Source organism: Schistosoma mansoni, chromosome 4 (genome assembly GCF_000237925.1).
Source record: "Schistosoma mansoni strain Puerto Rico chromosome 4, complete genome".
In the NCBI taxonomy this organism is placed as follows: Eukaryota; Metazoa; Platyhelminthes; class Trematoda; order Strigeidida; family Schistosomatidae; genus Schistosoma; species Schistosoma mansoni.
This window is the reverse complement of record NC_031498.1, coordinates 7,398,826-7,417,900: the sequence shown is the minus strand read 5'-3', so window position 1 is coordinate 7,417,900 and position 19,075 is coordinate 7,398,826. Positions and strand designations below refer to the sequence as shown.

General features: G+C 31.3%; 1 protein-coding gene across 1 annotated transcript in view; it reads right to left on the bottom strand.

The window, feature by feature from the left end:
• The window catches only part of Smp_126880 (hypothetical protein), a gene marked incomplete at both ends in the record, with an annotated part of 90,822 nt that overhangs the window by 43,129 nt on the left and 28,618 nt on the right, over positions 1 to 19,075 (bottom strand). Inside the window, 8 exon segments of the mRNA XM_018796684.1 lie at positions 7,930 to 7,973; positions 8,309 to 8,575; positions 8,673 to 8,846; positions 10,567 to 10,735; positions 11,286 to 11,461; positions 13,386 to 13,462; positions 16,283 to 16,514; positions 17,491 to 17,794. Of these exon segments, the coding sequence (XP_018651802.1) occupies positions 7,930 to 7,973; positions 8,309 to 8,575; positions 8,673 to 8,846; positions 10,567 to 10,735; positions 11,286 to 11,461; positions 13,386 to 13,462; positions 16,283 to 16,514; positions 17,491 to 17,794 (1,443 nt within the window).

Here is a 19,075-nt window from a genome sequence, read left to right as displayed (position 1 = left end):
AGAAAGATAACACTCTAATCATGAGCAAGCCTGACAAAGGAGGAGGTCTAGTTCTAATGGACAAAGCCGATTACATAGATAAAATGAACTCGATTTTGAATGACACGACTAAATTTCGGAAACTCAACGACGTAAAAGACATAAATATGAAAACAGAGAAAATGTTGACTAATTCACTAAAGGAATTAAAAAATAAAGAAATAATCACTCCGAGTATACACGATTCACTTAAATCTACCGGATCGAACACACCACGACTATATGGTCTACCCAAAGTTCACAAGGTAGGTCTTCCGCTTCGTCCAGTTTTAGACATGTATAATTCACCCTACCATAAAACTGCAAAGTGGCTAGTTCAAATCCTGGAACCCTTACACAAACTAGTCGTCAACAAAAGCGTGAAAGACGTTTTTGATTTCATTTCGAAGGTTGAACATATGAACTTAAGTGGTAAACGGATGATATCTTTAGATGTTACTTCCCTGTTCACCAACGTTCCACTAACTAAGACTTTTGATTTTGTGTGTCAACAATTGCATGAAAAACAAATCAATGTCGGAATTCCTGAGGTCAGTTTTAAAGAGTTACTTTTGAAATGTACAATGAATGTTCATTTTGTCTTTATTAATATATATTATAGACAAATTGATGGTATAGCGATGGGTTCACCTCTAGGTCCTATCCTAGCGGACTTTTTTCTTGCGAAACTAGAGAATGGACCCCTCAAAGATGTTATCAACAAGCTTGACTTCTATTGTCGGTACGTTGATGACACTTTTATTATTATGGATCAGGACATAGGCAAAGTCGAACTACTCGAACAGTTTAACAATAAACACCAAGCTATTAAATTCACATGTGAAGAAGAAATAGATAATAAATTAAATTTCCTTGACGTATTGTTAATAAAAAAGCGAACGGTTCCATCAGTAGAAGTGTGTATAGGAAAAGCTCTTTATCTAGCCAGTACACACACTTCTTAAGCTTCGTACCTATCTACTATAAAAGGAACTTGGTCAAATGTCTGGCAAATAGAGCTAGGAAGATTTGCTCAGTCGATTCTATCAACAATGAGTTAGAGGTTATCCATAATATGTTGATTGAAAGGGGTTATCCACTAGGATTCCTGAAGAAACATTTACATTCAACAAATAAGAAAGTAAAGATATCAACAGCTGCGAAGAAACCACTCTTCCTGAAACTACAATTCAACGGCGATTCAGCTGATGATGTACTACGGGATAGACTGACTAAAGCAGTTAAGAGAACGTTTAATGCTGCCGACCTCTTTCTTTCTTACTCGACACGATCTATGGTGATTCCCCAACTAAAGGACAAGTTGCCTGGTTATGCCACTTCTATGTGTATCTATAAATTCAGCTGCTCCTGTGGAGAAAGCTATATTGGGCGCACTACCAGACAATTGAACCAAAGAGTTAGTGAACACCTCCCTTCGTGGTTAGGAAAAGGTATGGTCAAGTCGATACGGAGCTCGATTCTTTCACACTTGATTGATAGTGGTCATGAAGTTGACAGAAACCAGTCTTTTAAAGTTATTTATCGTATTCCTACTACTTTTCCTTATGGGGTTCGATCTCGTCTCCTACACATAGCAGAAGCTATAGGAATTCGATCCAACAACCCAAGTCTTTGTGTTCATAAGAAATTTGTAACACCCTTATCCCTCCCTTGGCCTTAATAAATAATCTTATTTTCCATACTCTTTCTTCGTTTATTTTTCTTCACCCCCCTATCAATTATTTACTTATAATTTTTCTAATATTCGCTTCCAATTATCTGAACACTTCTTATTACGTAATCTTATAAATTTCTATGAATGTTATTTCAGTGTCTATATTTTTCTAATCATTGACCTATTTTCCTATTATGTAACATTGATTCAAGCCTTTTATTATTCTTATCACAACTAGTACACTTGTCATTACACTATCAATTTGTACTTTCTACTTATTATTAATTTTGATTATGTAATCTATTCCACTGTTATCATTGACTCATAAACTGCCTTGATTGGTTTAATAATTTCGTATATGCATATAAATATTACTGTATATTAGAGTAAAGCCTGATGAGGATCTAATCGAAAACAATATTGTTCGCTTATATATGTTGTTCTAAATCACAATATGGGAATTTTTCAAATTTTGAAATACATTTATATATTTGCAATACTTATATATGGAAAAATGTTACAGACATTTATTGGACGGTTATTGTGATTTCCGAAACCTAGTGACGAAAATTTTCTGGGTGTGAATAAAAAAATTTAAAAATAAATGATTGGTTAACTTGTTTTTGGAAATGCTTGCCCACCTGTTGAGGTACATTGTTGCGATTGGAACGCTACCAGATACAACTTATTCAAGAACACATTATCGGTGTTGGCGACAACGTTCATAACAATATATTTAGTACTTTGTAAGTTATTTACGTTCACAGTTTCGAGAAAAGCTGATCAGTCGATGAATATATACATTTCATATTACTTTTCCGATAACAATAACCAATATTTCCCATTTTAAAACTAATCATTTCAGTGTGGGGTTGTTGAGATTGTTTCATCGGACAAAATGAGATGAAAAAAAGTTTACTAGACAAAAAATACAAAACTAATCGTGCGATAAATGATATTCGAGAAATATTAGACCAATTAATAGAACTGATAAATTACTGGTAACGATGAAATTACATAATTAAATATGATATTTAAGAAGTACATACTGATAGCAATAAGGAAAAACAGCGATAATGATGAATAGTATAACATTAACAAACACTTAGGAATAAAATTAGCAAACGGAATACACCCATTAGGACATTAAATAAAAAACATGGGTTCAGCTGACAGTTTTCTTTTCGGTGAATTCATTTTCAAAGCTGTACAGTCGTATATGTATACTTATTTCTCAGGATAATAATAATTACAGTAAATGCAATAATAATGATCATAAGCTTCAGTTAGACACGGTAACAGTGAAGTAGAATAAACAAAGGTATTAAAAGAATTTTTCATTACGGAAATTAATATTAGTTTGATTGTTAATGGCTTAAATATTTATCATAAATATAGGTATGGAAATCTTCATTAGCAAAGAATGGTTCAGCAAGATAAAATAAAATGTTGAAATTGAGATGAAGTGTAATCGGGAGGATCATAGAAACAGAAATAAACTAGTTGGGGGTAAAAGATTTACGAAGAAGATGGAAGAGGAAGTAGGTGGCTATAAAGGAAGAAACATATGAAGAAGAAAAAGAAGACAGTAAGGTCATGGTAGAAGAAGAGGTTGTACCGATCTCTTTGGGACACACAATTCTGTTTTTCTTAGATGTATTGCTATTGATTCAGCGATGTTAAGAAGATGCTATATAATTACTTTTGGCAGACTTCTACTTACTTTGTAGATAGTTTTGAAAGCAGAGTCCGTCTTGATTGAGTGACCTGTGCTAACAAGGTTTTTGATTATTGAGCTTCTCAGCTTTTTTGGTCATGCCGTGTAATGTTCTTGAATTCATCAGGATAAAGTACGCATCGAACAACATATATATCTGGCTCCACATGAGCATGTAAATTTGTAAATGCAAATTGAGTTAATGATATGAGATAATTTATCCTTAAGATTATTGGTGAACAATGATCGGCTGGAGAATACTATTCACAACGTTGCCGAGAGGAACGTGCTTTTTAAAGACTCAGAAATTCTCCTCTTCAAGACGTTAGTAGCTCTACCACCCTTAAAATCGATGTTCATGCACCATTATCTGAACGTGTAGTAATCAAGTCTTCATTGTTTCTAAGTAATTTTATTTGACTTCTACGCTCTTTCTCTAGAAAACTTTTACATGTTACTTTTGTGCTAGTATACTGGTTGCAGTTATCGAGAAGAGTAGATTTGAAACGTTGAGATTCTTGGTCAGAGACTGGACTAAAACCATTTGTTTGTTTGAATAAATTTTCAATCTGAACATTTTCGTGAATTTAATTAATTTTTTCATCTATGTTACAGAATTTTATCTCCCAAGATAAAGCTTCTATTTGTAAATTTGTTAAGGATACTGAAGAATGATTAAACACATCTCTCAGGATTGATCGGAAATATATGTTGTGTTTTTGTAATTTTTAAACTTTTGGGGAAATATGTTATTAATTTTTTCGTGCGTTTGTTACAACTATGGTAACATATTAGGTGAAAAGATGCTATTTATTAGGTGACAACTCATACAGCACAGGAGATCTTCGCGAAATGTTGAATTCTAGTAATGGAATGGGTGAACAAATAGAATAGATAACATTTTGTACATAGCGTTTAAGAGATTGAGAGTTTGGATAGATATGGTTTTTTTCGAAGAATTTTCCAGCAGCATTTTGGATGTTTGTATGTGTTAACTTGAAAGAATATTCTTTGTTCATATTTGAGTGTTCTAATTCAAAAATATTCTATGGTCCTGTCATATTATTCATGGATTTGTGAGTGTAGTGTCTGAAGTAAACTATTTTTTTGCTCATATATTTTTTTGTTTTACAACTACAATGTCCTTAAAATTTATTTTGGAGCGCGATTTTAAGTTTTATCAGCAATTTATTATTTATACTTTAGGAGATCGTTCAAATAATTTTCTTTTATGGACATCAAAATCCTTGAAATTTAATATGATACTTGTGTTTACTTATGCACAGATTGCACTTTTTAAGATCTTGGTATTTGGACAAGATTATTCGTCTAAATGAATTAGTTAATCGTCTTGTTAATGAATCATATGAATAATTTTAAAGTGGTTATATTTCTTTGTCATTATACTGAAACACTGGGTCAATCGAATGTGGTGAAACAGAAAGCTAAAAAGTGACAGTCAAAAATCTCCTAACGGCATGTGCACGCTATTGACCAAGAAGTAGGTTTATTTTCTAAGATATATATATATATATATATATATATATATATATATATATATATATATATAAATCGGTTAAGCTCAGTAAACTGTCTCTATTCCAAGTCTTCTGACTCAGAAACCAGTCGGGGACTTGGGCATCGGAAGTTTGTGCATCAGTATCAGTCTTGGACACAGTGCGTCATAACACATACCCACATTGTATATTACGTGTTGCTTAAGACAAATATTCACTTCTCATAATAAATCAGTTATGCCTCAGCCACAATTCTAATTACTAATCTTGTGCTACTCATAATGCTCTATCAATTATTATTGAGGCAACAAGAAAACTGATGTGTTTCCTACTGAACGTTTAAATCTTATAAACGTGCATTCAGTTGTTGAGTGGTTTCATGTTGAATCTCTCTTTTGATATCATATTGACATCTTAAAAAGCGATGCCTGAGAAAATTGTAAATAATCCTTTTTGTATGATTAGTCAGTTTACAAGACTTTGCACCCTAGTTTATTCGCAAATAGTTGTCAAAAATTATAAAGTATATTTCGAATTATATGTATAAAATGCTTATGAACTGGAATGCATGTAATAAAAGTATATACTTGCATTTTACTCTTGTTAACACAAGAGTTTGTTGTTTTGATACATGTTAACTGTTGAAAGTGTACAGAGTTTAATAGTACTCAACGGTGGCGATCGTCCTATTTGGTACTCATCACCTCGTTGTAATTGGCCTCATTAATGAATCAAATACAACCACTTTTTGTAAAATGCTCTTTTGAAGGTATTCATGAGTACATACACACAAAGCGCAAAAGCTATTATAACGAATAATCCTTGGTAAGTACCGGATGAAAACAGGCCAACTAATGATTCATTTGTAATTACGTTCTTCTATATCTCGATAATTTGACAATGTTATCTTCCATATTTGTAAAAATGTTTAAGATAATGTGGTTTACTTTTACACTCACATCCTGGTTCATATTAGTTGCTTGCATACTTAAACATTGGTGTGTCATTGATGTTCTTGTCAAATATTTATCTTATTAGACAGTGAAATTTGGTTAGCAAAGATTATTTGTCTACTATTCAAGTGATTAATAAGAGTAAGGTTATAGATTCTTTAACATTTATTTCAGCTTGACTGATCACTGCTTAATTAAACACTATCAACGGTTAATTTCTGCCCTCGTTTGCCTTGAAAACTAATATAGCTTGAGAAAGAACATCTTTTTAATTCGACAAAGTTAACTGATATTACTCAATTAATTACAATCTTACAATAACTAACCCTAGTGTTTACTAATCCAATGCTGATTTGTTTTTAAGCACAGCAATGCATAAATGATTTGGGATATATAACAGACATATTTTCCTAGTTAATCCAGAAAAGATGAAATCTGGTCATCAGTGAAATCCAGGACGCGCGCTTCGTCCGATTCGGGAAGTGTCAGGTGAATGCATTTGTGTGTCAATTAATGCTTACTCCGGGACTAGAACCCGGTACAGAATTATCCAATTAGCTATTAGTTTCAAATAGCCACTGACTTGTGCAACGGGTATGGGTATCCATTCAATATGGATTGACTTGGATTATTCTATTGTTGATATTTTGACCAAAATTAGCCAAGCTTTTGTTAGTGCACGAGTATCCAGTTCGAATAACCCGATATAGCCATTATGATTTTAGTTATTATAGAATAGGTGGAGTAAACATCAATTCTGAGATTCGGATCCCAAGTAAGACGAAACGCGCGTCCTGGATTTCACTGTTAGACGCTATCCATCTCTGTTCATTATTTATTTGTCTATATAATATGAGTTGCATTTGGTATAGCGATTTGGCTGTTAACCCAAAATCTATATGCCATACGAGTAACTCACATTTGATTTCTTCATTGTTCATTCGTTTAGCATTTACCATATGCAAACCGAACAAATCTCAAGACTTATCGTACTATACATTTCATGTAGCATTTTTATCAGAATGTGTTACACAAGACCCAGAATCTTAGATACACACGACATCATATCAGGAACAGTATGAATCATAATGCAGCGGTTTAGTATAATGCCTTACCCACATGGGTTATTCAAGCTTCCGTACGGAGCGATTTATTCATTCTTCTCGAGCCACATTTTGGCTTAGTCAGCTATTCGCTTATCAACATTGACTGTTTTTATATGAGCGTATGTGTGCTAACTGCTTACCCTGTTCATTGTATGTCTGTAAGTTATTTTTGTATAACTCTAAGCATTGAATCACGCTTGATCAAAACGAGTCGGCTTACTTGCCTTCTCTGTTTCTTTGACTATCTGTTCAGATCAATAAGTGTACAAAATATACGCCTCCAAAATCCATTTTCGTATTTGGCTTACTTAATGCCGTTATTCATTGACGCGATTTAAGTTGATAACAATATACATGTACAGCTGTGATGTATGCAACAAAAACATCATCGTACGATCTAGTTGGAGTCAGATCCTTAGCATCAAAAAGAGATCCAAATAACTGAAATATATTGAAACTAAGATCTGGTGTTTATTTGATTATAATGAGACTGATAAAAACGTCACATATATATTTCATACATCATTCTTGGTTTATTAGTTAAAATATGTATATAAAAGGAACGAATTTTAAATTATTAAGTTTTGTGGTGATCATTCCAATTTGTGATCAGTTGATCGCCCCATAATATGCCGTTGTAACAAACTGGAAATAAAGAAACACCAAGTTGTTTAGACAGTTTGACTGTAGATTTCAAATTAGTAAATGTATAAGGTATTATTCACGATTGAATTTAAATATTGATCCAATATATTAATGATAGTGTAAATATACTAACAGCCTATAGGATATATGGTTCACTTGTTCAATCTCTTTGGAATAAACTGATCTAACAGCCGAAAGCAAATGAAAACATAGATACCATAACATGTGATAATTTCCTTTGATGATTAGTTTGAGATACTGATTAATATTGGAATTCTAAGGTATTTATGAAACAAACCTGTTCAATGTCCATTGTGTTGGTTACAAATATCATTTTCAGGCCTAAATAAATGCACAAATTATGTAGACGAAATCTGAAAAGTTAAGCTACAAATTTAGGTAAACACGTTTCCATCGAGAAGATCTGCACACAGTATCAGTCATTCCGACTTTTTGGTTCTCTGGTGTGGTTCTTTAATTAGTTGTAGTTAAATTATTTTCGTACGTCATGTTTCTTTGGTTTTCTAGTTGCTTTTCTTGATATGTGTTTTGTTACAGACCACATATTTAATAATCACTGGAAAATATTTTAAATAACACCAGGATAGTCTAGAAATTTTTGAGTAACAGCTGTGTAACATTTAAGTAATGTGTTGCATAACTATCAGATTACTTACAGTTCCATGGATCACCAGTTGAATTGCATAGACTAATAGTAAAATCATCACTGGATTTATTTTGAACATTGAACCATGGAGTATCATAAGAGTTAATGATCTCAGATGATTGCGACAACATATTCTTCAATTTCCATTCATTTGTAACTATCCATGACTTTCCCATATTCTCACTTATAAGTGTACTATTATTATGACTGTTTCTTCCTACGATAATATTGCTTGGTTTAAGTAACATGATAATTTCGGTTATTTCCTGTCCCATGTCTAAAACAAATATGCGAAAAATAAGTCAGTTATGTATACCAAGTATAGGTTTTAAAATTTGATGATAATCATAGTTAAAAAGTTAAAAATGGCCTACCTGTTATCGTAATTGGAAATGATCCTGTAACCATAAAACAATGCTTTTCATTTGTAATGTTTCTAATTTTCAGAGGTGATACTTCACAATAGAAGATAAATTCTTTAGTCATCAATATAGTTTTTAAGAATTTGTTTTCATTTTCTTTTTCAATAAATTTTTTTGAACAGGGATCTGAAGATGACAAAGTAAAGTAAATAACTGAAAAAGTTTATGCAATAATCTACAGATTAAATAATTCAATACCTTATGTGCTAAACAAAATAAGACTTCTGATTAATTATACCAATATTCCAGTTGTTATTTAACAAAATACAAAATATCATATGCTTACTAGTGACTGACTTCAAGAGGTATTTCCTAGAGTTCTAGTGAGAAGCAGTAGCCAGTGGAATTCAACTATGTTTGTTGTGAGATGTTAACTCACCGAAGACAATGGTGAACGGTTGCTCTATTTCGCAGATTGATTGAAGTTAGACATTAGCGTTGTTGGATGCCTACCATCTCAATGGTCTAGAGGTTAAGCGCACGCACGTGAGGCCGATAGATCCTGGGTTCGAATCTTGCTAGGCGGGATCGTGGATGCGCACTTCTGAGGAGTCCTACAATAGGACGAGACGGCCGTCCAGTGCTTCCATGATGGTCTAGCTTCAATTGACTCATGATTTCAACTACAAAATTACAAACTATCAAATACATAGGTACTACTAGAAATTTTTGACTTGATAATTTCGAATTAAATGAGCGTTAAATAGATTAGTAATGGTAAAAATAATGATGTATTTGTAATATTCCGATGAGTAGAAAACAAAATTTTCTGTGTAAACCAGTAAATAAATAAAATTAATCCGTCTAAACAGTTTAAAGCAAAAGTATTTAGTACAATCCCAAAACAACTCTGATTTATCCAAATCATGAAACTACTATCAAGGTGATTTTTCTTCGGTAGATTTGCTTATGTTATTGAATGTGTGTATAAATTTATTTGGTACTTAACCCATTTTAATGTCATAATTAACATGTATCATTTTGCACATTGTTTAATCACTTATAAATCATTAGACTCAGCTATTAACAATTAGTTTCTTTTTGAAATTATACCAAAATGAAGTTGCTGTGAAAAATGTCATGATTTAGCTTAATATATTTTCAACACGTTAATGACACATATGGTTGTTTAATCACTTTTCCATAAAAACAAATGAATGAGAGTTAAAGAGGTGTTATAATATACAATGATTGGAACATTATCACACCAATCTCAGTACAATAAGGTTCAAAGCAAGATCAGTGGACGATATATCAGAGTCAACCACATTTTAGCGTAAAAAGAAGCAACTATCCTCTTCTAATTGATTTTAAAAAATCTTAGAATTCTCATTTACTTGTAGTGCAAACGAGAACATACATTATTGATTCACTTATAAACGTAACGCAGAGTGACAGTTCTTAACGTAATAGATATCTTATAAGATGAGGAGTTCCTGTCGCTAAAACTATATCAAGTTATTCCCAAGCATAACTGGTTTGATCCATTTTAAGAGTGACAATACGGTCTAATAGAAAGTCGTTATTTTCATATTATCTGACAGTTTAAAAAGAAGTTAAAAGACGTTTCATTATGTCTTTCTTTGAGGAATATATTAACTGATATTAACTTGTGTTTACTGCCAATTTGAGTTTTATCTGGAGTCCTTTTAAACAATATTCTCATATTTAACTTTTTTCTTAAGAAGCGTTAGCCCAATATTTTGCGTATACATATTCGTTGATGATACATTTTGGTGTATTATCAGTATGAAATTTGTTGTACAAAAATATTGCTCTTACATTTGTAGATATAATGTTAAGAAATAAAATAAAGACTGAAATGAAACAACAGCTTCAAACTTACCGAATTTTAAAGGGTCCCAAATAGCTTTACAACCATAAATTGCAACTGAAAAGTTTGCATTTTGCGTATTATCTTCAGCGTCAACAGTAATAAAATGTAACCCTCTTGTATTAAGTAGATGATCAAAGTACATATTTTCGAAATCTGGCTGTTCTATACTCTTGTTCATCTACAGTGAAAATTTGGCTATGAAAGTGTTAGATGATTGTTTATATAACGCTCGAATAATTCAAAAATAATCATTACAAAACTCTAGAAAGTTTTCTGGTATGCTCACATTTGAAGAAAAGTGGCTAAAATCATTGGTTAAAAGCTTTTTATTAAGGTTTTGAGAACATTTGAGGTTCACTAACAAGGTGTATCTACAGTCTTAACGAAACTCATACTCTTATATTACCCATTGTTATAGTAATACTGCCAATAAGCAATTTAAATAACGACCAAAATGTAAAACTGTAATAGTTGTGTTAACCAGTCATTAATTACATTCAGTGTGTTATTTTTCTACTTCATGGTCAGTGGAAGCTATGATATCTATTTGGAAAAAATATGTTTCACAAACTGTGTCACAAATACATAGATTTTGGTAATTTAAAACTTATTCAATTTAGACTTACCGTCAGAATGTGTTTGAATAATATTCCATCTGTAGTTGTTGAAATGTTTAATATTTTTATTTTATTATTTGAATCTAATGAAATCGGTCTAATTTGACTGACATATACTAATTGATCAAAGAGAATGGTTATAGGTTGATGAGAAATAGAAGAATTTGGTTGTGATCCTCCTACAATGTCGTGTATGCTCAGTGTAGACAATGAATTAACTGAACAATTAGGAATATTTTGCTTTTCTGTAAGTTTTACAACTTTATCACATTTTTGTGTTGCAATATCTAATAGCAAATAAGAATAAAAATCATTTATATTGAAATTTGCAAAATCAATAACACACTAGCGATCTTTGAATATTTTTAGAAAATATTTAATTGAGAGATCAGAAAACTTTATTTTTAAAACTCGTGATTTTGGTCGGCAACTGGATCAGTCAGTCAGTTACAATTTAGGACCAGGGACATATAGGCATCAGTCTAAGTTGTCTCACCTCATTAGCATAACAAGATGAACACGGAATTCATAGATGCAGTTAATTTAATGGTGGTAATATATAAAAGAAAGATTGTATATAACGATATATATAAAGCACAGGAAGAAAGATGTGAAGTAATTTTAATCTCATAGTATAAGGGAAGACATAAAGTGTATACACCTACTCAATTAGTGTTTGTTAGCGGTCTAATATTATTATAACACTGGGCAGATATTTCAATTTTAAATATCTGATTAATATCTGGATCGGATTATAAGTTATTATCTTTGATTATTTCACTGATAAATCTTGCACTGAATTGTAAATACAGAAAATTGGAATCATTTTCTTCAAAATGCCTAAATTTTTATGCTTATATATTATTACTACTGAAGATCCTACTATCAAGCTTAAACTGGTCTGTATTTATTTCTTTTTCTCTTAGTCAAGGATCAAAATTTCGAATTATTTAAAATTTTATCATTTGGTTACCAACTTAGAATTACAGAATTTCTTTAGATCTATACTCGTAAATTGAAACCTTTTAATATTGTTATTTGTCGTCAAACCTATGTTCATTCTAAAGGCTTGTAGAGTCATAATATGACTTATCTGTCGTTATTTTTTTCTTCAGCTAGATATCAACCAAAACGTGAAGAAAATACTGATGTGTATGGCGAAATGCATACTCATATCGTTTTCCTTGCAGTATTGGGAAAGAAATTCAAACAAATGGACTCAAGTCCTATTAGATTTCTACTGAATTTCATGAAAAGTACCCCTTAAGAGGTAACTACTATCTTATTTCAAATTATACAATTCATAGTATTCATAAGTTAATCATCAATTCAGTTATTTTATAACACTTTTTGCAACTACGACTAGTACAGTTAACTTAATGTTGAGTTAGCAATGAGAAGAAATATTTACTTGATTTATATCATTTGTTTATCTGTGGTGTCCTCACATAAGCATAAATTAATCGAATAAATAATTCTTATTTTTGCTTGTTATTCTCCCAAGGTGAAATCTTGGATGAGGAGGTATTCACTTAAAATATCATTTTTATGCCTATTGGTAAATGAGCTGAGTATGTTCTGGCCTCCAGAGGTGATAAGATGGTTCATTCAGGATAAATTATTTATGCTTCACAGTATTACTAATTGGGAAAACTTTTTTCACGTTGGAGATTTTATCCAGCTGGCTAATATATAGGGTAACTTTCGCAGCATAAAATGATACACAATTCATCTTTCAAAGTCCTTTTGGTGCTGTTGGTACTTAGAAGTCAAGCTAACAAATCAACAAGGTTATGAGTCATCGACACTTTTTTTTAGTGATAGAACAATTCACGAAAGCTGAAATTATAGAATCCACTTTAAACATCATTGAATATGATTCGAACTCTACATAGTAGAACTGGTCAGTACCTAGTGTGCTTTTTCTTCATACTTATCTTAGGTGGAAATAGATGAATCTGTTCATAAATTCGCTTTAGAAACCCTATGCTTCAGTGATATCTTATCAATCTTCTTCACACACTTGGAGTAATACGTTTTTGTTAGAAGTTACAAACGATTTAAACTGAAAATTCTTTAGATCTCGAATATTTGTAAATTCGATTTGACGACGTTTCCAAGACTGCTTAAACTTTGTACATTTTACAAACCAGACATTCTCAAGAAAATATAAGAAATTCATATGAACTCAAAAAATGTAACATAACTTACTGGTGAAATTTGTATCAGCAAGTGTAACGGTTCTCTTACTCAAGAATCTACTGATGTATGGATTAACTTGTTCAGGTCTGTTTGTGGAAATACAAACAAGCTCTATGACGACAGTGTATTTCGCTGTATTTTTGTGTGATGGTAAAAATATTTTGTCTTTGAAGTGGACATAGATTTTGACCGAGATTTCATTATCAAAGCGAAAGGAACCACCCTAATTCAGTGAAAGTAAAAACGTTTTTTTGAATTTATGCAAAAGCGTTACCCGGTTATTGTACGATGAAATACTGAGCGTATTTTCTGATTCAGAAACGAATACAATATTGCGTAAAAATTTAGCTTTATTACAATGAAAAGCTCAAAATATTGTTAAGTTACATACACTCCCATCTTTAGTATTATGCTAATAAATTATAATTAGTCAAAATATGTGGATACAGAGGTATATATATGTTGAATAATGATCAGTTTCTTGAAGTACGACGTTCATCAAAATTAAGTTTATCAGAACATTTAAGGGATTATTCTTATCATATAATTGTGATAGCATAGCAATTTCTAACAACAAAACCATTGATGGTCACTGTCAACAGAATATAGGAGAGAGTTAGGTTAAAACCAAAGATAGAAACTAGCGTTTCTTCACTGTAAGTTGAATGAACATGAAGTAATGATATTATAATTCATGTCATCCAAATGCTAACATGCTGAACTATTCAAATCACAAGTTTTCATACGGTCCGTTAACTAGATTTTCCGTTGAATTCTTCCTTGTTTGGATGGACATAAATAAATTCAATAAATGAGAATGAGTATAGTTAGTAGCGCCGTAGAAATCTTTGATCAATACATTTATAGGAGGAAGAAATCTTGTCTGTTACTTCCACATCCATTTACACTGTATTCTCCATAACACTCAACAACAATATACATTCAATTGTTCATTTAATTAATACATTTAAAGATCTTAGTGACTTTCTCTTGGATCAACTTAACGCATATCTTCACATTTACTTATTAATATAGGTATTATCTGACAGTTCGGTTAATTCGTATCTATTAGAGTGTCTAAATTGATTTTATCTGTATCCTGAGACCACATCATCAAGTTTAGATAGGTTTTGCATACAGAAAGACAAACATCAGTGTATACTTTTTAGTACAACAAACTTGTACTATTCTCAATATGTTAGTTGTAGTAAACCACTATAGATCGGATTCGTTCAATTTTTCACCTACCTAGGCATTGAAATATAGTTTCAGAAATCACATATTATTAAACTCACTTTAAATATAAATGGACCAGACCTTTTGATATTTGGCACTATGTGGTACATGAATGACAGATTTGGCTGAAGAGGTGAAGCGTCTACATTTTCTACACTCACTCCAGGATATATATTCAGTGTATGTCTGGAACATTCGAGTGACGAGTTCTGTTCCATTTTCATTTTTAGATTTAACATGAGTACATCCCCGTCACCATAGCTTTCATCAGGAATAAATGATATAATAACAAAAATTTTTCGGATTAAGCAACCCACAAACAATATTAAGTAAAAGTCAAGGATGCACTGGTGATATATTAGTCTCACTTTGAACTTCACATCACCTTATTCATTTCAATACCGGAGGTCAAAACTCGGGCATTCATAAATTGAAGTAGAAATCAAGTGTACACTCAGTAAATCGAAATCCGTCAGATAAATTTTTCACATTCATAGAATTCATCAAAAATTCCATCTAATGTTTGAGGTGAATAACCACTCTATTCTCTACTAAAACACAGTATTCCACTTGATAATTCACTGATAATTAACAGACTGTTATTCGGTAAAGTGATGTTATGTTCATCTGATTGCATAAAACTCCTTCGAATTGCAAACTTATTTACAAACCATCTCAAATGTTTACATAATTTAGATGAATTAATCTTTCTTTGATAAAATAAATGACTATTAGTTCGAATTAATTTTACTATTCTATGTTGTAATAATAATGTCTGGGAAGTTTCAGAAATCGAGATAAATGCATATCATACAATGTACTTAGAATATTAGTTATGATACTATCAGTACATTAAATAAAAAGCAAACAAATGTTTGCGTTATAAACTTCATATGCTTACAAAAAAATAAGTAGTTTGTCATTTATTAATTAATTATCATTTATAATAAAGCTTGTAAATGATGATATTATAATCCATTTTAATAAATAGATCTAGTTTTTTTGGATTGCTTATTATCATATAGAGTCTTGTTATAGTCAAATGAATAGCTGCCGTTAAATTTCATTTTGTTTTTAAATGTGCCCCAATCTCCTGTGTAATTAACTGTGATAAGTTTCTGTTAGTGACTAGATTCATCTCTTTCTTGCTTCCAATGATTAGTTTAAGTAAAGTTTATCGCATGAAATTTCATAATGATACAATGAATAACTTATGCAGGAAATTTAAGCAGATAGTAAACTTGTATGAGCTATATCTACTGTGATACATTTGTCAAACATTAGCTTTCAATTATGAAATTATATTCCTGGTTATCCATCATATATCTCGTAAGATGACAATACGACTTTATTCTTATTGACTAGCTGATGAATAACTTGGCTGATAGTTTCATATTGTAAAATAAATTCATACTATTGTAATTTTTGGAATTCGATAAACGATTGCCTCAGCCAATAGTACATTAAGTAATAGTCAACTTAACACTTTATTAACCTGCAAAAAACTTTCAAAAGATTGATACCACACTGAACGTTTGTAAATAAGTGGAATCACTCAACTTTTGAAAGTCAATTTCAAACAACGTGTTACTTCCTTATGTAAAAAGACCTCATTAAAAAACTGATAAAAAGCTAATAGGTATGAGTTTTTTTCTATACATAGAACATACAATTGTTTATCTTTTCCAACTTTATGTATCTCCTGTAAATCCATAGAAATGATTGTTCGTTCCTTTCCACTTCTTTCGATTACTTGTGAAATTTCTGTAATTCCTGTCAAGCTTCCGAATTTCGCTGTCATTACTAACTTTACTTTTGATCCATTATTTACCACTCTGCTATCGGATATACGAGCATGGACATTAATTTTTATGATACTTTTAAATTTTTCATTAAAATTGTCTTTATAAAGGAAAAAAAACATAAATTTAATGAGCTTAGTTGGTATCGTATTTCAAAAACCATTCACATGTAATTAGTGAATTATTAAGCCAACGTCGCGGGGTGTGGACCATATTATTGGTGACTAACGGAAAACGGTTCAACTTCATCGTTTCGATATATGTATTCGTAAGCGGATCTTATGGCAGCAATCTTTTAAGTATTATCATATCTCATCGATGACAACCTATCAATCTGAAGATTATTGTAACCGCAGATGGTGAATACTTGAAACATGAACACATTGTTATTTAGACTTCACGGAATAGTAAAGAAAAATTGGTGATGATCACTATTTACCCTCCATAATTACGACATATTAACCAAAATGTACTAACCATATTTGATGGTTAGTTAGCGAATACCACACTGGACGTTTGTAAGAGAAACATGCTGCATGACCCAGTGAGAATCAATATAAAGCACATTATTCTGTGTAAAAGTCACAATCAGATAGAATCAATTCCATACAAAGATTTGCATTGAAAACAAAATCAATATTTCAATGAATAATCATCAGACCGAATCAAAAACGGGAGCATAAGTGAGAAATAATAACACTGAGTAAAAAATCTGACCCCGTCACATTTTTAACTACGATCCTAATCCAGAATATTATCACTAAAAATGTCTATGAGGATATCGGATGACATGTTTTAACTTATTCATTAAGCATCTCTCAGCATTAATCCATTTATCATTTTCTATAACCATCACTAATACTGCACACTGATATAAGGGACATATTTGGGTCTAGAAATGTAATTACCACTTTCAGTCCGTTATTCACATGAATACTTTTTTAGAAAACTATTAATTAAATTTATTTCCGACATGCCATTAGGAAAAATCTTCCAGTGTAAAGAGTTAAATTATCAAGTTTGAAATAAACCAGAAAGCATATCAGATATTAGTAAACAACTTTGAGAAAGCGTACTTGGGTTGACCAGGTTGCCAAAATCAACTGATGCTGTATCGTTCTGACCATTAAAATACTTGGATGTGTATTCAACTTTAAATTTCTCTCTTTGTGAAGTTCGAAATAAATTTCCAAATTCTATCCTTACATCCAAAATAGTCAATTCTGACTCATTATATATATCACTATAGCCGGAACTAAATACAACTGAACAGTTTGGTAATTTAGAATTTTCTGGGACTTGAATAAAGAATGTGAATTCAGTGGTTTCACCTGGTCCTCGAGCGTAATTTTCCGTTGTATTAGCCGATACAATAAGTATCTGCAGAAGGAAGATCAAACAAAATCAATCTCAATATTTTGCGCAAATAAAACACTAAAATAAGCATTATTCGTACAGTATTAAATGTAGTCTGCTTAGAATAGTTCAATTTTCACATCGTGCAAAGTAGTATAACATCAAATATCTTGGTTATGTTCTTTAAAGTAAATTATTTTTTTACTTACACTTATGTGAAAATGAAGTAAGAACTGATGTTATCTTTCAGAGAAACACTGAATGAATCTCAATTAAATAATCTAGATCAAAGAACGTAGTTAAATCAAAAGTACCGCATTTGTGTTATAAATCATTCCTGCAATGTTCATGAAATAATCTTTAGAATAATGCCAGATTTTGTAATAGTTGCTACTGAATGCTTATTGAATTCAGGCGGATTCAGCAATAAAGTATGATGTTTAATATACTGATAAAATATAAACATTATTTGTAATGCAAAGTATTTAAAAACTAAACTAGTTGATTAGGTCATTTGAATCAGTTGTTTGCAATTAGTACATTATATGGATTATATTAAACCAGCAAACACTTGGATAAAAATTACAAAAGAATTCTAGATCAAATTATTGAGACTATTAGAACTCTTTTCTTAATGAACTGAATTTTAAAGTGTTTGTCTTTAGTGTTTTTAGTTTTAACTGGAAAGTTGAATGAAAAGAAAATACTTCAAGTTGAACTTGGACAGTAATTCCTTTGTTTATGCTACTTAAGCTGACAGTTATTAGTAGTATGTAATCGAAAATGGGATGCCAGACACTAGAAGACTGAATTTAAGAGAACAGAAAGGAAATGGGCGAGCAATCAAAATAATACTAGAATTAAAGGAACAATGAAGTAGGCAAGGGACAGCGCATACAAGATGTGCAAATGATGTATTTAATGTATGGTTTTCATGTTTTACAGAAGCCCACCTGAGTTTTCGTTCATTGCAACAGTAATCAAATTGTAGATATTATTGTCAAAAATATTTTGAGTACACTCATATTGGTCAATATATGTGACAGAAAAGTATGACTGTAGATTGGAAATCACAAGAGGCAGCATACTATTAACTGAATGAGGTAGCTTTTATTTGCCATATACTTATTACTTTATACACAGGAAGCAATAACATCTAGTTGAAACTCATAAAGAATAAACAAACTCCGTAACATTCATACTTTAAATAAACAATGTTACTCATGTGAAGCACATGTGAACAAACAGGTTCTTAAAGAAATCACGTCTTGGTTAAATCCATTAACTCTACAATAAATTTCGTTT